General features: G+C 43.7%; 1 protein-coding gene across 3 annotated transcripts in view; it reads left to right on the plus strand.

Annotated features, from left to right (window-relative positions):
• LOC129511172 (zinc finger protein 512) overlaps positions 1–24,394 on the plus strand; it is an 89,292-nt gene that overhangs the window by 6,175 nt on the left and 58,723 nt on the right. Inside the window, exons 9-19 of one of the 3 annotated variants that reach the window (XM_055327712.1) lie at positions 461–566; positions 1,979–2,097; positions 2,702–2,800; positions 3,038–3,135; positions 3,476–3,552; positions 3,937–4,033; positions 4,236–4,333; positions 4,424–4,507; positions 17,881–18,030; positions 20,250–20,384; positions 20,848–21,231. In XM_055327712.1, coding sequence (XP_055183687.1) covers positions 461–566; positions 1,979–2,097; positions 2,702–2,800; positions 3,038–3,135; positions 3,476–3,552; positions 3,937–4,033; positions 4,236–4,333; positions 4,424–4,507; positions 17,881–18,030; positions 20,250–20,384; positions 20,848–21,018 — 1,234 coding nt within the window. In that variant the 3' untranslated portion in view covers positions 21,019–21,231. Of the gene's footprint in view, positions 1–460; positions 567–1,978; positions 2,098–2,701; positions 2,801–3,037; positions 3,136–3,475; positions 3,553–3,936; positions 4,034–4,235; positions 4,334–4,423; positions 4,508–17,880; positions 18,031–20,249; positions 20,385–20,847; positions 21,232–22,220; positions 22,332–24,394 lie in introns of those variants that run through there. The other 2 variants (XM_055327711.1, XM_055327713.1) reach the window with 2 other exon arrangements.

Consider the following 24,394-nt stretch of genomic DNA (forward strand, 5'->3'; position numbering starts at 1 on the left):
CCAGGATACAAGAAAGTTCTGGTCTCAGGTTGGAGCTTTATTTTTTTTTTAATGATTTTGTTTATTTACCCATGAGAGACACACAGAGAGAGGCAGAGACATAGGCAGAGGGAGAAGCAGGCTCCCTACGGGGAGCCAGATGAAGGACTTAATCCCAGGATCCCAGGATCACACCCTGAGTTGAAGGTAGATGCTCAATCACTGAGCCACCCAGGCGTCCCTCAGGCTGGAGCTTTAAACTTGAGTGTTGACTTTGTTCTGGGATTAAATTGCTGAATGTTTTACTAATCCTGATCTTTGGGGTTCAGGGACACAGTGCCCTATGAAGCTTCAAAACACACCTCTAGGAGGTTGTTGATGTTAGACCCCAATCCCAATGTGATCTTTGATCCCGACTCCCATCTGAGGTCCTTCCTTTAGATCCTCACAATCTCCCCACTTCTTTCTCTGTGGGCCCCAGAAATGATCCCATTGAAGACTGGAGTTCCACATTCCGACAAATAGCAGAGCGGATGCAGAAACTGCAAGAGAAACAGGAAGCTTTTGTGCTCAATCCTGCAATTGGGGTAGGATCCTCCCCACCCCCACCCCCCCACCCGGGGAATGCTTGCCACCCAAATGCCTCTGATTTTGTGACATCTTGTCTGAATTCCAGGCATTGTGTGTCAACTAAAATGTCCTAAAGCAAATCCGATTTTCTCATTTCATCATTCACCTTAAGATGTTGCATTTCCATCCTAACCCTGTCTCCTAAGTCAGTAATCATTAACCTCCTAACCTGTCTAGGGCATTTCCTGTGTGGAGAACCTCTTTTGCATCTGTGAGTAGAGAGTATTGAATGGAATGGTGAATTGCTTTCTGTGTCTTTTTATGTTTTAGTTTCAAATATGGGCTTAAAACTATGAGAGGTGGCTTCCTTCTGCCTTTTTTTTTTAATTTAGATTTTATTTCTTTATTCAAGAGAGACACACAGGCAGAGACATAGGCAGAGGGAAAAGCAGGCTCCCTATGGGGAGCCTGATGTAGGACTTGATCCTAGGACCCCGGGATCACAACCTGAGCCAAAGGTAGATGCTCCATCACTGTGCCACCAGGTGCCCACTCTACCTTTCTAATCCTCTCCAAAACTGGGTGGGCCTTCCAAGCCTCCAATGCTCCTGCACCTTTTTCTCAGGAGTAAGGAGGCACAGCACTAGGGATCCAGCACCATCTCCCCTCACTTTGACTTTACAAGGGCCTGAGCCAAATCCCTGCCCCTGCCCCTCTCTGCCAGTGATGGGCACATGTGTGAGGTTCTTGCTCTTCCCTTTGTGAGATGGGAAGGCAGTAGCCCCGGGTTATGCACACGGTTGTATCTTTCACCTCTCAGGCACTCAGTTTTCCTCCTGTCTGCAGTTGTTTACTTTTAATCTCCTTTTCTCAGACACCGGGAACACCGTTTTTATCATTCTTTTTGCAATGATCTCTTTATGCTTGATGTGTCGTGTTACATCCCTGTCTGTTGCAATGGCTGCTTCATTGGTCTGTCCAAAGAACATGAAATGTGGTGTTTGGATTGACAAACCACTATGAAAAAAATGGGGGGTTGGGTGGGGAGAAGGTTCTTGAAAACAAAGCAAAACAAAATCCTCTCTGAAAACGCTTCTTTCCTGCTAACTGTGGCTTCCTTCTCAGAGTCCTGAATATACTGTAGAAATGACCAGAGGTGGCCTTTACCCTCTTTTCTTTCAGCTAAGCCTTCAACCCAGCACTCCTCATAGCACACTGGGCACCGTTCATACTGCCGAATGCAGGCACAGTGGCCTCTAACCAGACTGCATGCCCAGGAGTCACTAACCAGGCTGCATGCCCAGAAATCACTAACCAAACTCCGTGCCAGGAGTCACTAACCAGAGAGCATGCCCAGCCGCCACTAACTAGTGAACTCCAGGACCCTCCTTCCTCTCCCAATTCCTTCTGGGTGTCATCACCTCCTCAGCCCGAGGGTCTCAGTGGCTCATCCCGGATGAAAGGTGGAAGCGCTACCAAGATCCTGCTGGAAACCCTGCTACTGGCAGCCCATAAGACAGTGGACCGGGGCATTGCAGCATCTCAGAGGTAGGGAGGAGCTGGACAAGAGATGGTATGGGGATGGTACAGGTTGAGGGATGGCAAGTCCAGATGCAGAGATGAGTTAATGGCAGCAAGGCTGATGCTCTCACCACTCTTCCCGTGGGAAAAGAGCTGGCCGGGGACTCTTACCACAGAGTCACTGAGTCTCAATTGGTTCCAGTGGACTCTGGTTTCCTCAGGTCCCACTAATCCCTGAGCCCACCTGGGACATCCAAAGCTAACTTAGTTTCAAAGAGTCTTTGACTTGGGGATGGTCCAGGTCATATAGAAAGAACCCATTCCACTGGGGGGCTTTTTCCCTTACTGGGGTCTTTGGCTGGCTCCCAGATCCCCACTTACCTCCTCATCAAGTCTGATCCCATACTCCTCCTACTGCTCTTTTAATGTCCTTATCCCTCTGTCTGTTCTTTGCGTTCTGCTCACCGAAGCCCTCTCTGTCCTCTGTAATGCATTTTGACAGTACTCACTGCACCTCCGTTAGGGACCAGCAGAACTTAATTTTAAGGGAATTCTCCTGGGCAGGGATGGGTACCTAAGTTTTCTGAGGGGGCACAGGGACCACCCTGGGAGCTGGTGACCTTTCTTCCAGGTGCCTTCTGGAAATCCTGCGGACATTTGAGCGGGCTCATCAGGTGACCTATAGTCAAAGTCCTAAGATTGCTGCCCTGATGAAACAAGCCAGCAGCAGGTGGGTGAAAATGTTTTGGAAGGGGGGAGGTGGTGTGGATGGGGAATATCCTGAGAGCAGTGGAGATTCTACCAGATATGTTAGCATGTTGACGGGAACAGATCTGCATGGTGGAGGGTCATAGCAGGCCTTCTGTTGGTTGACTCCTGTGCTCTGCCATGTGCATCTTTCCCTGATTCCTGGTCTTTTCTCACTGTGATGTCTCCTCCCATGTCCTGATCGCTGCCCCATTCTCAGCCTGGAGAAGAAAGGCCGAGTATACCTGGTTGGCTGGCAGACCCTTGGCATCATTGCCATCATGGATGGAGTGGAGTGCATCCACACGTTTGGTGCTGGTGGGGCCCCAGTCCATACTTTCTTCCTGGTTCCTCCTGATGCAAACCAATTGTTCTGCCATCCAAACACTTTTCCACTCCCAACCAATGGGGGTTCCTCATTTGCTCTCCATCCTCTTGTATCTGAATAGGCATTTCAGTTAATTGTTCCTTCCTTTGAAACCGTACTCAGGCCTTGGTCCCTGGACTCCCAGCCCTGCTTAGACATGGCCTCCCATGTTACCTCACCCAACACCCCCTTGCCGCTTTCCTCCAAGCCCCATTAATATCCCCCCAAACCTAGAACCTTTCTTTTCTATAAAGCCCATCATTCCTCTCTCCCTGTCCTTAAACTTTCCAGATTTCCAAGATGTCCGTGGCTTTCTCATTGGTGATCACAGTGATATGTTTAACCAGAAGGCTGAGCTCATCAACCAGGTGGGAGGATGATGGGACATAGGGCAGGTTGTGAAGGTGACTGGTATGCAGAGAGTGGGAGGTAAGGGGAGATGGAGACAGGTTGGGGAGTACAACAGGGCAGATGGTGCAGAAAAAGGAATATGGGTTAGAGGTCAGGAGGCTTTGGGGCAGCACAGGGAGGGTAGAAGGCTCTGGGTTCGCTCTCTAAAGCTGGCTCTAGTCCAGTGCTCTTCCCTCAACTTGCTGCATCATCTTGGCCAAAACACTTTACTTCCTTGAGCCTCACTTCTTTGATCTTTATACAAAACACTGTATGAGAGGTTCTGTGAGGCCCTCTGCAGTCTCCAGGTCTATGTACTAGAGTTTTTCATAGAGGGGGGACTCCCATCTTCGTCTGCACAGGGTCCCCAGTTCTGCTTCTCCCAGGAGGACTTCCTGACTTCCATCTTGCCATCCCTCACGGAAATTGACACCGTGGTCTTCGTTTTTACCTTGGATGGTGAGAGGGAAGACGGGAGCAGGGGGATGAGCAGCTTGAGGCAATGCAATGACTCAAGGGAACTGTCATTTTTCTGGGTCTTAAGGCACCTGCTCAGAGGGAGGGACAGGGGCCTGGGTCCTGACTGAATCCCTGAGGGACGGGAAGAATTGCTGAACAGCCAGCCTTCCAATTCTGGTGCCCTTCCCCCGCTTCCCCCCAGACAACCTCACGGAGGTGCAGACACTGGTGGAGCAGGTGAAAGAGAAGACTGCCAACATCCAGGCCTTGGCACATAGCACTGTGGGGCAGTCCCTGCCGGTGAGTCCAGCCATGAGAAGGGAACCTGGGGTGGTTATTGCAGCAAGGCCTTCCTGGAGATGCTGCTCTTGATTCTCTCTCTCTCTCCAGACCCCTCTGAAGAAGCTCTTCCCTTCTATCATCAGCATCATGTGGCCACTGCTTTTCTTTGAATACGAAGGGAATTTCATCCAGGTATGGAGAATGATTAGGTATTATCTGTGTGAGGGACTCAGAGGAGGAGGGATTCCAGAAATTAGAAAACTCAAGGCTGGAAGGTAGAAAGCTTTGTTGGACTTCCACAAAGCCAGCTGGGCAAGTTCTTGTGTTAACCAAGGCAATGGCTCAGTTCTCTCCAGGAATATGCAAAAAAGACAGGCCAGGCCGCCAGTCACCTGACAGATACTTATTTGTTCTTTGTTACAGGTTCATTGTAGATATTTAGTCCTCCTTACTCTGCACTTTACAAATATTTCACTTATAATATCATTTCTCATAACGGATCTCCAAAGGGATGTAGGTTTTGTCCCCATGTCCTAGATAAGAATGCTGACACTAAGAGATTAAGGGATTGTAATCACAGCCACAAGGCTAAAGCAGGAGTCAGGGCTTGAACCCTGCCCTTGTGACTCTACATCTGTGGTTTATAAATATAAATTTATAAACAATATAAATTTCAACCATATCCATGAGTTGAGCCAGATTCTTTTATTCAGTCATTGAACAAATATTGTTTTTATGCACCTATCCCATGCCAGGTACTATTCCAGGGATAGGGAATATAGTAGGGGATGTTAACCTGTGATCTTTTGAAAAAAGATCTGTGTTTTTAAAGAAAATTATAATAGCAATATTTTTATTGTAAACACTCTAGAAAATCAGAAATCAAAAGAAGGAGAAAAGCATCCATAACAACTTTCTTCCAAAAAAAACCATTTACACAAATTTTGGAGAATGTCCCTCTAGAGTTTTTTATGCATATGTAAATATATTTATAAAAAAATAGGACCATATTTGACATGTGTTTTTTTAAAGATTTTTATATATTTATTCATGAAAGACACACACAGAGAGAGAGAGAGGCAGAGACATAGGCAGAGGGAGAAGCAGACTCCATGCAGGAGGCCCCAGTGGGACCCAATCCTGGGATCACACCCTGAGCCAAAGGCAAATGCTCAACTGCTGAGCCACCCAGGGATCCCTGACATGTTGTTTTTAACTTGCTTCTCTTCACTGAAAATTATGAACACCTTTCTGTACAAATATATCCACATCATCTTTTTTTTTCAGATTTATTTATGTATTTGAGAGAGAGCACAAGTAGGGGGAGAGGAAGGGATAGAAAGAGAGGGAGGGGCAGATTCCCTGCTGAACAGGGCACCTGATGCGGGGCTCCCTCCCAGGACCCCACACCCACCCCCCCCAGAAATCATGACCTGAACCAAAGTTAGACACTTAACCAGCTGAGCCACCCAGGTACCCCCTCATTATCATTTTTAATGGTGATGTAGTATCTCCCTGTATGGATGTACCATAATTTGTTTACTCTCACCTCAATTGTTAGATATTGTAGATAGTTTCAATATTGTGGCTTTTATCAAAATACTGCACTGAACGTCCTTCTACATGTACTTGACTCTTCTGTGAGGAGAAACCCTGGGATAAACCTCCAAAAGTGGAATCACTGGGTCAAAGGGGGTATAAAATTTTAAGGCATTTTGATGCAGATTGTCAAAATGACCTTGAAAGATTTATAAACAAAGTGTAAAATTGCTTGTACCCCCACATCCTTTAAACACTGGGTAACACTGTTCTTTTTCATCTTACTAATCAACAAAGCAAGAGAAGAGAAACTAAACAAAAAGCACTTCACTGTTGTTTTAATTCATATTCTTTTTAAAAAAGGTTTTATTTATTTATTCATGAGAGACACAGAGAGAGAAGCAGAGACACAGGCAGAGGGAGAAGAGGCTCCATGTAGGGAGCCTGATGTGGGACTCGATCCCAAGACCCTGGAACCATGACCGAGCCAAAGGCAGATGCTCAACCACTGTTCACCCAGGCGCCCATATTCTTTTTTTTTTTTTTTTAAATTTATTTATGGGATCCCTGGGTGGCGCAGCGGTTTGGCGCTTGCCTTTGGCCCAGGGCGCGATCCTGGAGACCCGGGATCGAATCCCACGTCAGGCTCCCGGTGCATGGAACCTGCTTCTCCCTCTGCCTATGTCTCTGCCTCTCTCTCTCTCACTGTGTGACTATCATAAATAAATAAAAAATTTAAAAAAAAGATTTAAAAAAAAATTTATTTATTAGAGAGAGTGTGTGCATGTGTGCAGGCGTGAGTGGTAGGAGGGGCAAAGGGAGAGGTAGAAGCAGACTCCCCGGAGAGCACAGAGCCCAACACAGGCACTTGATCCCAGGACCCTGAGATCATGATCTGGGCCAAAGTCAGCCACTTAACTGACTGAGCCACTCAGGTGTCCCTAATTATTATTTATTTTTTAATTTTTTAATTTTTATTTATTTATGATAGTCACACAGAGAGAGAGAGAGAGAGAGAGAAGCAGAGACACAGGCAGAGGGAGAAGCAGGCTCCATGCAGGGAGCTCGACGTGGGATTCGATCCCAGGTCTCCAGGATCGCGCCCTGGGCCAAAGGCAGGCGCCAAACCGCTGCGCCACCCAGGGATCCCATGGTGTCCCTAATTAAAATTCCTTTGATGACTATGGAAATTGGCCACTTAAAGACATATATTGGCCACTGAATTTTTTTTCTTTATTCTCTCTCTTTTTTTTTTTTAGATTTTATTTGAGAGAGAGAGAGAATGGGCAAAGGGGAGGAGTACAGGGAGAAGTAGATTCCCTGCTGAGCAGGGAGCTTGATGTGGGACTTGGTCCCAGGACCCTGAGATCGTGACTTGAGCTGAAGGTAGATGCTTAAATGCTTAACTGACTGAGCCACCCAGGCACTCCTATTGTATTACTTCTGCATACCTTTTGGGCATATTCTTTGGGGAGTATTTATCTTTTCTTTTTTTTTTTTTAATAAATTAATTTTTATTGGTGTTCGATTTACCAACATACAGAATAACACCCAGTGCTCATCCCGTCAAGTGTCTCCTTCAGTGCCTGTCACCCATTCACCCCCACCCCCCGCCCTCCAGTATTTATCTTTTCTTACTAATTTATAAGGAGTGTATATAGCAAGGACAGTAGCCTTTTTTCCTGTTCTATATTTTCCTTCAGTTTATTACTATTTTTTACTTCTACATTTTTGTCGTAGAAACATTTTATTTACATTTTTCTATAGTCCTATCTATTAATTTTTTTGTGTGTGTGTATGGCTTCTGTCTTTTGCTTGATTCTGGTTTGTATCTAAGTATATTGCAATTGTTTGAAATAAGAGGCTTGCATTAGTAAATCTTTAGTTGCAGAAATATTGTTGATGTATTCCCACACTTTTTTTTTTTTAAGATTTTATTTATTCATGAGAGACACAGAGAGAGAGGCAGAGACACAGGCATAGGGAGAAGCAGGCTCCATGCACGGAGCCCGATGTGGGACTCGATCCTGGGTCTCCAAGATCAGGCCCTGGGCCGAAGGCAGGCACCAAATCGCTGAGCCACCCAGGGATCCCCCCCACACTTTTATTTTAAAAAATTGAACACCAATAAAAAATAAATTTATTATAAAAAATTTTTTTCCACCCTACAGAAAAATTGCAAGAATAGAACAATGAACACCCATACATTTTTCCCTAGCTTCATTAATCTTTAACATATTGTCACGTCTGCTTCATCCCTCTTTTCCTCTGAATTATTTGAAAGATGCTTGGAGATACAATGACACTTGTCACAAATTACTGTGTCTCCTAAGAGCAAGGACATTTGCCTACATAACCACAATATAATTAACACACTCAGGAAAATGATAGTGAATATGATTACCTAATATGCAAACCATATTCAAATTTCCCCAATTGTCCCTGTATTATTTTTGTTTCCATTTCCAGGTCCGGGATCCAATCAGAGATAATGTGTTGTACTTAGTTATCAGGTTTCTTTAGTTTCCTTTAATTTAAATGAATTCTTTAGCTGTTTTTTGTGTCTTTTATGACATTGACATTGATAGTAGAGGAGTCTGGACCAATCGTTTTCCAGAATGTGCTTCACCTTGGATTTTCCTGTTTCTTCATTATATTCAGGTGAAGTTTTTTTGGCAGGAGTACTGCATAGATGAGGTTGTACCTTTGTCAGTACATCACATTAGGAGATGAATAAAGTTCATCCCTTTATTGGTGACATTCTGTTTGATCACTTACTCAAGGTAGTCAGATTTCTTTCTTTTTTAAAAGATTTTATTTGTGTGTGTGTGTGTGTGTGTGTGTGTGAGAGAGAGAGAGAGAGAGAGAGAGAGAGAGAGAGAGAGAACATGAGTGGTGGGGAGGGGCAGAGGGAGAGGGAGAAGTAGAATCCCAGTTGAACACAGAGCCAGACTTGGGGCTTGATCCCAGGAGCCCAAGATGCTTAACTGAGCCACTCTGGTGTTCCAGTAGTACCAGATTTCTTTGCATCCTATTCCTTAGCAATCTTTCACCCAATGGTTTTAGCATCCATGGATGATTCTTGATTGAATCAATTTATTAGTACAGTGGTTTTTAAATGGTGATTTTCCATTTTTATCCTTCTGTCCACATTTATTAGTTTGTATTCTTCTGTAAAGAAAATCTCTTCCTTCTTTCCCTACCCCATCTACATTTGTTTAGACTCACTATGGACTCATGAATTTTTTGTTATTAAATGTGTTTTAATCCATTCCTGTCATTATTGATTTTAGTACTCAAAATAAGAGCTTATTCAAGCTGGCCCCTTTGTCCTTGAGACATATCCACATTAGTGTTTGAACACTCTTTGCTGTGTTTCTTTTTGGAAAAAAAAAATCACCTTTTCTCTTATGCAAAAGGGTAGCATATTATAGTCTTTTGTACCTTGCGTTTTTTCTTAACAAGATGTCTTGAAAATCACTCCACTTCAGTTTCTAAATCTCTTAACGATTATTTACGTGGATGTGGATGTGGATGTGTGCATGTACAATAGTGTCCCCAGACATCTATGTAGGAGTACAGAAATGTTGTCCCAGGTTCACCTTGTACTTTCCTTGGTTCCAGTCCTGGCTGGAATCAGTAATTTTCAAGGATCCCAGGTGGTTGTCAGTGGAGATACAGCAGTCCTGCCTTCTCCACGGTTTTGTTTTCCACAGTTCCATTTACCCCAATCAACTGTAGTCCAGATGATCCCCCTGATAGATCACCAGAGGTGTCACAAAAAAGAGGAAGGGTGAATACAGTATAATAAAATATTTTGAGGGCAGCCCGGGTGGCTCAGTGGTTTAGCGCCGCCTTCAGCCCAGGGCGTGATCCTGGAGACCCGGGATTGGGTCACACGTTGGGCTCCCTGCATGGAGGCTGCTTCTCCCTCTGCCTGTGTCTCTGCCTCTCTCTCTCTCTCTCTCTCTCTCTCATGAATAAATAAATAGAATCTAAAAAAAAATCTTAAAAAAATATTTTGAAAGAGAGAGACATTCATATAACTTTGTTATGTCTGTACATTGTTATAATTCTATTTTATTATGGTTGTTAATCTTTTACTGGGCCTAATGCATAAACTAATCTTTATCATAGGTATGTATATGTAGGAAAAGACAGTATATGTATGGCTCTGTTCTATCTGCAGTGCCAGGCATACATTGGGGGTCTGGAACTTATCCCTGTGGGAAGTGGGGACTGCTATATTTAGAACCCTAGGTGCTTAGGTCCGTTCACTGCTACTGGTGATTTTTGCCTCTAAGCTCATTTGGTAGAAAGAACAAGGAAATATAGGGGTGCCTGTTTTGCTCAGTCGGTTAAGTGTCAGACTCTTGATTTTGGCTCAGGTCATGACCTCAGGGTCATGAGACTGAGCCCCACATCTGACTCTGTGCTTAGCATGGAGTCTTCTTGAGATTCTTTCTCTTCCTCTGTTCTCCCTTCCTGCTTGTGTGCGCTGTCTCAAAAAGAAAGAAAGAAGGAAAGAAAGAAAAGAAAGAAAGAAAGAAATAGAAAAGAAAGAAATACAGTTGACCCTTGAACAACACAGGAATTAGAGACACTGACATCCTACATAGTTGAAGATCGCCATATAACTTTAACTCCTCCAAACATAATAGCCTACTGTTGATCACAGCCTTACTGATGACATAAATAGTCAATTAACACTAATTCTGTATTCTTACAATAAAATAAGCTAGAGAAAATAAAATGTTATGAAAATCATATAGAAAATTCATTTATAGTGCCACACTGTATTTATTGAAAAAAAAATCTGCAGGGATGGCTGGGTGGTTTGGCAGTTGAGCATCTGCCTTTGGCTCACGGTGGGATCCTGGGGTCTGGGATCGAGTCCTACATTGGGCTTCTTGCAGGGAGCCTGCTTCTCCCTCTGCCTGTGTCTCTGCCTCTCTCTGTGTCTCTCATGAGTAAATAAAAATCTTTAAAAAAAAGAAAAAAAACCCTGCATATAAGTGGACCTGTGCAGACCCTTGTTGTTCAAGGATCAACCGTATTTTTCACAGAAATATATATATATATATATACACACATATATGAATGTATGTGTTCCTCTTCCTGTTTTCTCTTAGTGAGAATGTTGACTTTCAACATCAATATGTTTATTCATTTGCTAAGTCCTGCAATAAATACCAGTTTTGAAATTGCTACCCTAATACCACTATCATCAACAAACTTACCAAGAAATGGTCAAGATTTCTTTCCTGATCTCTTTGTCTTTTGACCATATCCCACTAAAGATACATAGAGTGTTCAAAAGTCACTTGGATTAAAAATTTTCCCCTCTCTCTGTGGCTATCTTATCAATATGATATATAGTTTCATTTGCTTTATTTATTTTCAGTTTTAGTTTTTGTATGTCATTTTATCCTTTGAATATGTAAAACATAACGTGGTTAAGAATCAAACTATAAAAAGGAGATGTTCCATCCCCTTCACTCTTCCCTCTTCCTGTTTCCCTGCAGGTAAACAGTTTCATTAGTTACTGACTTACCTTCCTGTGTTTCTTTTTGCAAAAAAAAAAAAAAAGGGGGATCCCTGGGTGGCGCAGCGGTTTGGCGCCTGCCTTTGGCCCAGGGCGCGATCCTGGCGACCCGGGATCGAATCCCACGTCGGGCTCCCGATGCATGGAGCCTGCTTCTCCCTCTGCCTGTGTCTCTGCCTCTCTCTCTCTCGCTGTGACTATCATAAATAAATAAATTAATTAAAAAAGAAAAGAAAAAAAAAACATGTTTAAAAAAAAGTATTTATTTGTATGTACTTTGCACATTTTTCTTTTTTTTTTTTAAGAACATTTTTCTTATACAAGAGGCAGTGTACTATGCATATACTTTTGTGCTTTGATGAGCTATCCTGAAAATAACTCCACTGGGGTTAATAAAAACCTTATTATTTTTTAGATTTGTGTTATTGTATATGTGCAAGAGTTATCTGGGCAGTCTCTCTTTTTTTTTTAAAGATTTTATTTATTTATTCATGATAGTCACACAGAGAGAGACAGAGAGGCAGAGACACAGGCAGAGGGAGAAGCAGGCTCCATGCAGGGAGCCTGACGTGGGATTCAACCCCGGGTCTCCAGGATCGCGCCCTGGGCCAAAGGCAGGCGCCAAACCACTGCGCCACCCAGGGATCCCTGGGCAGTCTCTTATATAGGACATTTGATTGTTTCCAATATTGGTATTGGAATATTTCCAATACTCATGCAATGAATATGAATATATTTTGTAATGGTAGAAGTGTATCTTTGGGGTGAATTTCTAGGAGAGCTAGGTGAAGGGATAAATACATATGTAATTTTGTTAGATACTGCAGAACCTCTCTTCGTAAGTGTTGTGCCATTTTGCTTCTTGTATCAGCAATATATGAGAATGCCTGCTTCCCTATAGCCTCCCCCACTTTTTTTTAAAGATTAATTGATTGATTGATTTCTTTATTTATTTGAGAGAGGGGGTTAGAGGAAGAGAGAGGCTCAAGCAGATTCTTCACTGAGTGTGGAGCTCAACACGGGGCTCAATCCCAAGATCTTGAGATCAGGACCCTGAGATCAGGACCTGAGCTGAAACCAAGGATTGGTTTTAACCAACTGTACCACCACTAGCCTCTTTAAGAGCATTGTCAAGCTTTTGAATTTTTGCCAATCTGATAGCAAGTTCTATTTCTTTTTGTTTTTGTTGTTAAAGTTTTACTTGAATTCCCGTTTGTTAACACAGTATAATACAGTTTCAGGTGTACAACAGAGTGATTCAAGCCTTGGATACAACGCCTGGTACTCATTAAGGTGCCCTCCGTCATCCCCATCCCCCATTTTCCCATCTCCCCACCTTCCTCTGGTATTTATTAGTTTATTCTCTATGATTCAGAGTGTGTTTCTTGGTTTGGTTCTCTCACCCTCCCCCCTCTTTGCCAGTTTGTTTTGTTTCTTAAAATCCACATGTGAATGCCATCGTATGGTATTTGTCTCTCTCTGACTTACTTCATTTAGCATAATTCCTTTTCACTTCTTCCACCTCGTTGTAAATGGCTTCATTTCATCCCTTCTGATGACCGAGTGATATCGCAGTGTGTATATTTACCACATCTTCGCTGCCCATTCATCTGTCGATGGACATCTGGGCTGTGTCCGTAGTTTGGCTATTGTTGATAATGCTGCTACAAACATTGGGCTGCACGTCCCCCTTCGAATCTGTACTTTTGTATCCTCTGGGTAAATACCTAGTTGTGCAATTTCTGAAAGAGGGTAGCTCTATTTTTAACTTCTTGAGGAAACTCCATACTGTTTTCCACAGTGGCTGCACCTGTTTTCATTCCCACCAGCAGTGTAAGAGGGCTCTCCTCATCCCCACCAATACCTGTTGTTTCTTGTGGTGTTAATTTTAGCCATTCTGATAGGTGTCAGGTGATAACTCATTGTGGTTTTGGTTTGCATTTTCCTGATGATGGATGATGCTGAGTGTCTTTCCATATGTCTGGTGGCCATCTGGCTGTCTTCTTAGAGAAAATGTCCGTTCATGTCTTCTGCTCATTTTCAGTTGGATAATTTGTGTTTAGGATGCTGAGATTTATATCTGCTTTATATATTTTGGATACTATTTATTGGATTTGTCATTTACAAATATCTTCTCTCGTTTTTATGTTACCTTTTAGCTTTGGTTGTTTCCTTCACTGTGCAGAACCTTTTCAACTTAATGAGGTCCCAATAGTTTATTTTTGCTTTTGTTTCCCTTGCCTCAGAGGCATATCTAGAAAGAAGATCCAATAGCCAAGTCAAAGACATTCTGCCTTTCTTTTCTTCTTTTTATGGTTTCAGGTCTCACATTTAGGTCTTTAATCCATTTTGAATTTGCTTTTCATATATGGTATAAGAAAGTGGTTCACTTTCATTCTTCTGCATGTGGCTGTCTGGTTTTCCCAACAGCGTTTGCTGAAGAGACTGTCTTTTTGCCATTGGATAGTCTTTCCTGCTTTGTTGAAGATTGAGCATAGAGTTACAGGTTTGTATCTCATTTCAGTTTTCCATTCTGTTCTATTGATCTACGTGTCGTCTTCTTGTGTCCGCACTATACTCTTTTGATCACTAGAGCTCTGTAACATAGCTAGAAGTCTGAAATTGTGATGCCCCAGATTTGGTTATCTTTTTCAACACTGCTTTGGCTATTTCCAATCTTTTGTGGTTCTATACGAATTTTAGGATCATTTGTTCCAGCTCTGTGAAAAATGCTATTTCTATGTTGATAGGGATTACATTAAATGTGTAGATTGCTTTGAGTAGTATAGCCTTATTAACAATATTTGTGCTTCCAATCCATGAGCATGAAATGCCTTTCTATTTTGTTTGTGTCACCTTCAATTTCTTCCTCAGTGTTTTGCAATATTTACAGTAAGGGCATTCACCTCCTTGGTTAGACTTAATCCTATGTATCTTATTGTTTTTGGTGCTAGTATAAATGGGATTGAGTCCTCAATTTCTCTTTCTGCTGTCTCATTATTGTTGCATAGAAATGCAACAGATTTCTGCAAGTTCACTTTGTATCCTGTGATTTTACAGAATTTATCAGTTTTGGCAGTTTTTTTGATGGGGATTTGGGGTTTTCTTTTTTTTTTTAAGATTTTATTTATTTATTCATGAGAGACACACAGAGAGAAAGAGGCAGAGACACAGGCAGAGGGAGAAGCACAGGCAGAGGGAGAAGCAGGCTCCATGCAGGGAGCTGGATGCTGGACTCCATCCCAGATCCCTGGATCACGCCCCCAGCCGAGGGCAGATGTTCACCTACTGAGCCACCCAGTCATCCCTTCTGTGTGGTTTTCATGTATATTTTACTTATTATGTGTTTAGTTGAGCATCTTTTCACATGCTTAAGGCTCTTTAGTAAATCTTTTTCTTTGTGAACTGTGTGTGTTCATGTAAATATATAAAATATATTAATTTTCTAATGGTATTGGGGTCTGTATGATCTCTTGATTTTTAGTACTTTATAAATGAGAGGCATTAGTCCTTTCTTTCAGATATATATTGTAAATATTTCATTTGGGTTTTAACCATGCAAAAGTCTTTTTAAAATTTTTTCTGGGGTAGGGCAGCCGGGGAGCCTCAGCAGTTTGGTGCTGCCCTCAGCCCAGGGTGTGATCCTGGAGACCCGGGTTCGAGTCCCATGTCAGGCTCCCTACATGGAGCCTGCTTCTCCCTCTGCCTGTGTCTCTGTCTCTCTCTCTCTCTGTCTCTCATAAATAAATAAATAAAATTAAAAAAAAACTTTTCTGGGGTAGAACTTATTAATCCATTTTTTGTTGAATCTGGACCTTGAGGCACTGAAAGCTCTCTACTATCCCCAGTTTATAAAAGAATTCTACCTGTGTTTTCTTCTAGTACATGTTTCTTTTAGTAAAAATGGTTTCTTTTTTTTTTTAAGCACGTAGACCTGCAGTTCATTAGTTCATTGTGTATGGATTAAGGTATGAACCCAATTATATATTTTTTCTAAGTGACTATATGATTGTCTCAATATATTTTTTAAGTTCATCTTTTCCTGAGTGATTGAGACATATCCTTTATCAGATACTTAGTTCCCATGTGCACTGGTTTATTTCTGGATTTTCTGTTCTGTTCTACCAGTCTGTCTATCGATGTGATGGTGCCATACAGTTTAAATACAGAGGCTTAATTGTAGGCTTAATATTTGAAAGGTTAGTGCTTTTCTCATTTCTTTTTTTTTTTTTTTAGAGGATTTTTCTAGGTAAAGTTGCTGTCTTTTTTCCATATGAACTTTAAAATGAATGTGTCTGGATTCAGATTATGTACACTTTAAAATATATTTTTTAAAGATTTTATTTATTTAATCATGAGAGACACAGAGAAAGAAGCAGAGACACAAGCAGAGGGAAAAGCAGGCTCCACGCAGGGAGCCCAATGCAGGACTTGATCCTGGACCCAGGGATCATGCCCTGAGGCAAAGGCAGATGCTCAAGTACTGAGCCACCCAGGTGTCCCTTTTTAAAATATTTTGGTTAATGATAGTTAGTGGCCTAAATGGTTATGTAATGGTTAGTGACATAAATGATATAACCCAGAATTGATTGCTCTCTTTCCCACTGGGCAGTCCGTGTACTGCATACTAGCTAGCTTCATTTAGATTGGTCAGATTTCTGTGCTCTTTCTCTTTCTCTCTTTTGGCCAAATGAGCCAGAATATCTTTTTTTTTTTTCTGTTTTTATTTAAATCCTGTTAATAGGGACATCTGGGTGGCTCAGCAGTTGAGCGTTGGCCTTTGGCTCAGGGCATGATCCTGGACTCCCAGAATCGAGGCCCCGCATCAGGCTTCCTGCATGGAGCCTGCTTCTCCCTCTTCCTGTGTCCCTGCTTCTCTCTATATATCTTTCATGAAAAAATAAATAAAATCTAAAAATAAAATAAAATAAAAAAATAAATTCCTGTCAGTTAACATAGTGTCATATTAGTTTCAGGTGTACAATATAGTGATTCAGCACTTCCAGACAACACCCTGTGTTCATCACAGCAAGTGCACTCCTTCATCCCCATCACCTGTTTAACCCATCCCCCACCTCCCTCCCCTCTGGTGACCATCAGTTCTCTATAGTTAAGAGTCTGTTTCTTGATTTGTCTCTCTTCTCTTTTTTTCCCTTTGCTTGTTTGTTTTGTTTCTTAAATTCCACATGAGTGAAATCATATGGTATTTATCTTTCTCTGATTGATTTACTTCACTTAGAATAGTAGTCTCTAGCTCCATGCCCATCACTGCAAATGTACTTATACAGTACTCATGTCCTTGTCAATCCCTTGTTAAGTATTTTCAGTATACCCTCTGCAAGGGGTGTGTGTGACCTGCTATTTGTAGAATGCCAGAAGGAGGTAGAAGTAGTGGTAGCCTGTTCCTTTGCCTGGCCAGGACCCAGTAATTAATCCTTTCAATTCCTTGTCTGGACTCCTGTTACAGTAATAGATGCAAAGTGCAGTAATAGATGTTATAAAAGCAAGAGATGAGGGTTAAGGACAGGTGGCGTTTATACTCACAGTACTATGTGTTTGTGCAGCATTTTAGTTTTCAGTGTGCTTTCACGTACATTATCTTATTCACCCAGGAGATGACTGTGGCCAAGTAGGAAACGCCCTCATCACCAATCAGAAGACCTGAAATTAGGTCCTCATTCTGCGTCTCACTATCATATAAACTTATTCAAGTTACTTTACTTTTTTTTTTTAAGATTTGTTTATTTATTTGAAAGAGGGAGAGAGAAGAGTGAGAACCAGCAGTTGGAGGGGCAGAGGAAAAAGGAATGTCCAGCAGACTCCCTGCTGAATCTGGAGCCCAGCACATGGCTTGATCCCACGACCTTGAGATCATGACCTGAGCCAAAATCAAGAGTCAGATGCTTAACTGATGAGCCACCCAGGCCCTCAAGTTACTTTATTTCTAACCTCTAATTTCCACATATGTAAAAATGGGGATAGAAAATCCTATTTCATTAGGTTGTTATAATTGTTAAATTGAATTAATTCTCAACAAACATGTATTGCTCAGTAACCATGTATCAGCCATTATCAAAAAGATTGGGGCTCTGGAGCAGAATAAGACACTATCTTTGCTCCCGAGAGGCCTTTGGTTTCATGGAACGAATCCCAGGACTTTCACTCCTCGTATCAGGTACCTGGAGAGCAGAAGGAAAGTTCTGATACGTGCAAAACCCTTCTGTGGAAGATCTCAGAGAAGATATCTGTGTACCTAGGGATCAAAACCACAAATATGTGACACCACCAGGCTTGCCTGGGACTGTCTTGGCTTACAGCTACTATCCTAACATCTAAACTCTGGGCTGCTGAAACAAATTACGTCTGTATTTGGGTCTCTCTTTTTTGATCCCTGGATTCCCATGTGACAATAGGGCCCTATTCATCCTGTTGCTCTACCCTCCTCTAATTTCCGTCACCCCCCTATGTGTGCCCTATTTAGAAGTTCCAGCATGAGCTAAGCACCAAGTGGATACTGAATACTGTGAGCACAGGGGCCCATGTGCTTCTTGGGAAGATCCTCCAAAACCACATGTTGGACCTCCGCATCCGCAACTCTAAGCTCTTCTGGCGGGCGCTGGCCATGCTGCAGGTAGGCCATGATGGGTCGGGGCTGTGTGGGGCTGTGTTGGGCCTGGTGTCATGCCTAGACCGCCACAGAGATAAGGGGACACGTGGGGCTAAGGGCTGACTTTTCTCCTGCACCTCCACTTCCTCTTATCAGGCTCATCCTCCACTCTAGGGAGTGTATGTGCATGCATGGGTAAATGTCTGAGATTATAACTATCAGACAAGATTATTTCAGTTACAAGTATGTGACAGAACTCTAATTCATACTGGTTTAAGCTAAACAAGGCAAATGACCGGCCCATGTAACTGAAGTCTCAGGGGAGCTAGATCCAGATACTCAAAGCAATGTGCTCCAGAATGTCAGCCCTTTACTTTCCTCTGTGTCCCTCTCATTCTCAGGCAGGTTTTCTCCAGTAGGTGGCATAAGTGGCCACCAGCAGTGCCAGCCTACATCCCACCAAGGTAGCAACCCAAGTGGAAGGAGAGTTTATCTGTCCCTGTGATTCCCACGAATGCCTGGCAGGAAGGGCTCTTGCTGTCTTGTCTTGGGTCACATGCCATTCCTGAGCCAGTCACTATTCTCCAGGGGAAAGCAGCTCTCTACCCAGGTCTGGCTCATGTGCTCTCCCCATGGGATGGCACTGGAGGAATAGGGTGGGAAGGGAGCCTCAGTCAAACAGCATGGCCTCAGAACGGCAGAGCCATAGTTCCCCAGAGGAAGATCAAGGTGCTGGTACTAGGAGGACGAGGAATGGCTTCTGAGCAGAGAGCACAACAGATGGTCATGAAAGGAGGGTTGCAAGGTTTAGCAAGTAAAAATGCAAGACACCAGTTCAATTTGAATTTCAGATAAATAAGGGATTTTTTTTAAGTATAAGTATGTCCAGTGCAATAGTTGAGGCATACTAATGCTATATTTTTCATTATTCATTTGAAATTTCTATTTTGATGTATTTTTATTTGCTAAGTCTCAGAACTCTACATAAAGGGAATCAGTCAATCAATGAGCATTTAGTGAACACCCACCGCATCCCTAAAACAACCTTCTCAAATAAGTAGAACCAACCAACCAGGAAAAGAAAAGTGCTTTATGCTTTTTTAGTTCCTGGGGTTGGCGTGTTTAGGGGAAATCAGAGATAGGTATGATCCAGTCTTTGCCATTCCAGAGTAGCTCATCTAGTGGAGGATAGAAAAAAACCTACATTGAAAAAAGAGAACAAAAACAAAACAAAACAAGAACAAAAAAAAAAAAAAAAGAAAGAAAACAATGAAGTATCTAACTGCATGATCCTTACCGAAGGCCAGTAGAATTTCAAGGAATGTCCAGTCCAAATGTACTAGTGCAAAACAGAAGCCACCAGGGCTGCCCTCTGTTTCTTTTTAATTCCACCTGTTTCTCTGTCTCTTTTTAAAAAGATTTTGTTATTTATTTGAGAGAGAGAGAGAGAGAGCATGAGCCGGCAGAAGAGGCAGAGGCAGATGGAGAGGGAGAGGCAGACTCCCCACTGAGTGGTGAGCCTGATGCAGAACTGGATCCCAGGACATGAGCTGGAGGCAGATGCCCAACCAACTGAGACACCCAGGCACCCCTCACCTGTTTCTTTTTTAATGCAGCACTTAGAAAATCTTAAATTAGATATGTGGCCCACATAATATTTCTGTTGGGAAGTGCTGAGCTAGCAGAGGGGAAGGGTGGTGACAAAATAGATTCAGCTTTGGCAGGTGAGCAGTCTTGGCAGAGGTGTAAAAAATGGATGGGGTTAAGGAAGAAACCAGGAGGGGCTGCTGGCAATTTGGCTGAAAGTATGACCAATTTGCTATTAATCCTCCAGTTTGGGACGCTTGGGTGGCTCAGTGGTTGAGCATCTGCCTTTGGCTCAGGGCGTGATCCCAGGGTCCCAGGATCGAGTCCCACATCAGGCTTCCTGCACGGAGCCTGCTTCTCCCTCTGCCTATGTCTCTGCTTTTCTCTCTGTATCTCTCATGAATAAATACATAAAATCTTTTAAAAATCCTTCAGTTTAATCTAGCCAGTCAAAGCCCACCACTAACCCTTTTTCTTCACACCTGGGGACTGTGAATTTGGTATCACCTATAGGGACCAATTCTCTACAGCCTCCATGGCCAGTCTTCAGGATCCCATGCACCTGTCCCATCTCCCACTTCTTTCTCCTCCTTGACTCCATTCTCCACTCCCCCTGGCTTCCTAGCCCAGCACTGACCTTCCCACTTCTTCCACAGCGGTTCTCTGGACAGCCCAAGGCTCGGTGCATCGAGACCCTCCTCCAGGTGATCCATTTCCCCCAGCCACTGTCGGATGATATTCGGGCTTCTCCGATCTCCGTCCACATCCAGACTGCACACGAGAAGGAACAGGTATCCTGCCGGCAGCTTGTCATTCAGCAAACATTCAGCGAGTCCTTTGCGTGTAGGAGAAATTCTGCTTGGTACTGGGTTTACAAGGCTCCGTGACATTCTGCCAAGAAGCTCCCTGTTCCTGAGGGAGTCGTGATTGTGACAGGAGGCACAGACATGTGGGAATGGCGTCAGAGGGGTGCAGAAATGGGGCCTTCAGTTCTGTTTAGGAGGGGAGTCAGGAAAGGGGGAAGGGGGCCTTCGAACTGGCTCTTAAAGATGAATAGGAGTTTTCGGGTCCGGGTGAAGGCTTCTCTCAGTTCTTAACCCACCTCACTACAATTTCTGGTGTTGGTAACTCTTCTATCCTAGCGTCCAACCTAGTGGCTTCTGACTCCCACATGCTACACTCTGGCTCGTCCAGGGTTCCTTCCTCATGGCCTCACTCTCTCGGGCTTCAGGTGTCCCGGCCTCTTCCCCACAGGTGATCCCCATAGCCCTGCTGAGCCTCCTATTCCAGTGTTCCATCCCTGAGGCGCAGGCGCACCTGGCTGCGGCTCCGTCTGTCTGTGAGGCTGTCAGGAGCGCCCTCACCGGGCCAGGGCGCAAACGCAGCGTGGACCCCTTGGAAGCACTAGAGCCTGCCCTGCTGTGAACTGGTGTGACCTGGTGTTTCTGGGCGGTGAAGCCCTCGGAGGCACGTTGGCCTAGCAGCACGTGTGGTGGGAGGAGAGGCCCAGTCCCCGTGCCACCCGCAGCCCAGGATGGGGAGAAAGAGCCTCTCTATCTTGGGGAAGTTCTTCGCGGTCTCCACTGTTACTGGCATGTTCTGACTTCAGAAATAAAGTGAAATGCCTTGTTTTGGAAAGTTAACCTTCCTCACTCAGTAGATCAGAATCAATAAATTAGAGGTGGGAGAAGATGAGTGGCATGGTTGTTCCCAACAACCGGTTTGTTTCTTTACTCCTCCCTCTGTCCCCACCAAGCCCCTTTCACTGGCCACTGATCCAGACCTTATTCCAGCCTCTCTGTATCCTCATCTGCAATACCTAGGTTCATGTGTGTGCGCACCTGCACAGAATCACACAAACAAGGAGAGCGGGGAACATAGATAATTCCAGAGGAAGAGGGGAAAACTTGTGTCCCCAACATAGGACACCCAGAAAAAGAATCCCAAATAGGCAGGACAGGTTCCTTATCACTAGAATGAAAACTACATCCAGGGGTTAGACCCTGCCCGAGCGTGTAAGGGGAAAATAAGGAACTCTGGGGTGCTGAAGAGCCTTTGGTGGTGAGACGCGACAAACACTCAGAAGCCCCTGACTGGGGGTGCCTGGGTGGCTGAGTCAGTTAAGTGTCTGCCTTCAGCTCAGGTCATGATCCTGGGGTCCTGGATCGAGCCCTGGGTCAGGCTCCCTGCTCAGCGAGGAGTCAGCTTCTCCCTCGTCCTCTGCTCTCCCCCACTCCTGCTCATGCTCTCTCTCTCCTCTCTCTCGAAGAAATAAATAACAATCTAAAAGAAATAAAGCCCCATTCTGTCCATTTTAGACATCAGCTGTCACCTGTTTTGGTATATCAAAGGCAAATCTTGCTCATCCCAGACCCATGCCAGCTGTTTGGTGCCTAGGATATACGAGTCTGATAATAGAGAGTTGGCTCCCACTTGTGCCCGAGAAGTACACACACGTAAAACCTCTGAAGCTCTCTGGAAACTTCAGGCACTAGAGTGGCCTCCAAGAAGCCAAACAGATTTTAGTTTTATGAGCATAGAGTAGCCAACTTTTTTTTTTTTTTTTAGTTTTCTTTATTCGTTAGAGACACAGAGAGAGAGGCAGAAGCGGAGTCCATGCGGGGAGTCTGACGTGGGACTTGATCCCAGGACTCCAGGATCTTGCCGTAGGCGGAAGGCAGCCGCTAAATCACTGAGCCACCCAGGGATCCCGAGTAACCCACTTCTTAAAGGCAGCTGTAAGTACTCTCTAAATGTCTGTGGGCCTCCAGCCTCTATCTGAGCTCTCTTTTCCTGCTGTACATTTACATTGGACCTTAGATCCTTAAGCAGTGCCACTTTCCTCAGCCACTCCTCCCCTGACTTCTCAGTGTCATCCCTTTGTTTTTCATCCTCCAAAATGCCTCTTCCTAACTCTACGGCTCAAAATGTGTAGAGTGAAGAAAGGGTCTTCCTGCAAAAGCTCTCTGCTTCTTTTTACCTTGAACTCTCCTGCTTGTGTTTTCTTTGGGTAAATTCCTCTCTCTTCTTGGCATTACAGCTGGGTCAGGGCAGAAGAGATACCCAGCTTTCTAGTACTGGAGAGGGAAAAGTACCCCCTTGATCCTGTCAATGATGCCAGCATGTGCAGTAGCCCCACTTCCACATGTGGAATGGATATGGTTCAGGGTCATATTTCCCCAAGGATGGATGCAGGAGGACTGTAGAAGTCTAGAGGGTGTTTTGGTTTGGTTTGGTTTGGTTTTTTGCCACGTACTTGGATGGTGCAATGCTATCAAGTTGATTCAACTGCTGGACAGTTGTGTAAGATGTTCAGGTGTAACAAACAAGGTGGAGTAGGTGCTGGAGACAGTCAGGCATATGGAGGAGATAAGATGGCTAAGGTCTGATGCCCACCCCCAGGAATTCATGAGAACATAGGAACAATTCCAACACAAGACAGAGTTGAAGTGGATTCGAACAGCAAGCTAGGTATGGAGAGCTGCCAGAATTATTTGGGGGGATATTATAAGGTAGGCCAAGAGTCAAGGAAATTTTTGGAAGAAAGGAGGTTGAGTGTGGTAGGGTGAGGGAACATCCAAAGAAAACTTGGAAATGTTCGGACACTGTTGTGGTTCCAATATCAGAGAGTCAGGTCATTGTCAGTAGACTCTGACCTCTAGGCAGAGCTAAAGAGATTCAAAGATTTTTTAGAATTATGCAGAGACAAATGGTAGGATGACAACATTTACCATTATTTTGGAGAAAGTAAACTTCTGAGGTAAGAAAGGTGTAATCTGTTATCAACACAAGGCAGTAATTCTGCTGAAATGATGGAAGGATTTGTCCCAGAGACTGGGATTGTCCCAGAAGATTGGATTGTGGAAGACGAAGTCAACAATTTCCTGCTATATTCATTTGCTTGAAGACAAGTAAGAGGTAAGGGTGGAAGATATTTGGATATTGCATATACTTCAAACTTACTATATTAAAAACTGGAGCCCAGGATCTCTCCTCCAAATAACTGTTCTTTTCATAACGTAGTTGGTCTTGAATAGTAGATAGGCTGGGGCCAGGCACATGGGACAGTAAGGCCGGTGATCAAGGGGCCCCAATGTGGCTCCAGGGATGGAACACAGCAAATGTTTAATATCTGATCCAAATTCAGCTATAATTTGGACAGGTGGGTCAATCTCAGGCACTGAATCTAGGCAGTGTAAAATATTTCTTTCCTGGAAGAGAGAAGATTGGGGCTTACCTGTAAACTAGTGACTACATTGCTCTGTCATGGGAGAAAGAGACAGGAAGGGGAGCCAGGAGCATCTTGTAGGGCCAGAAAGTAAAGAAGCATCCATAAAAACAAAAGGATTGGGTCATATCGAAAGGAAAAAGGAGCCAACCCGAGAGAGCTCACAAAGGCCAAAGTTGGAACAATTTGAGCAACAAAAGAAATAATGTTGTATTGGACTAAAACACAAAGTACAAAATAAGTATGCATGAGTTTGTACTGCTATAACAAAAGAATTGAACAAATAAGAGGAGACAAATTTTCTCTATACAAGAATTCCAAATAACATTGTGTATAGGGCAGCCCAGGTGGCTCAGATGTTTAGCGCCACCTTCAGCTCCGGGAGTGGTCCTGGAGACCCAGGATCGAGTCCCACATGGGGCTTCTTGCATGGAGCCTGCTTCTCCCTCTGCCTGTGTCTCTGCCCCTCTCTCTCTGTCTCTCATGAATAAAGAAAATCTTTAAAAAAAAACAACAACATTGTGTAGATACACCCACTCCGCCTCTCACTCCTTCCAGCCACAATGTAGGCTC

Source organism: Nyctereutes procyonoides, unplaced genomic scaffold (genome assembly GCF_905146905.1).
Source record: "Nyctereutes procyonoides isolate TBG_1078 unplaced genomic scaffold, NYPRO_anot_genome, whole genome shotgun sequence".
Classification (NCBI taxonomy): Eukaryota; Metazoa; Chordata; class Mammalia; order Carnivora; family Canidae; genus Nyctereutes; species Nyctereutes procyonoides.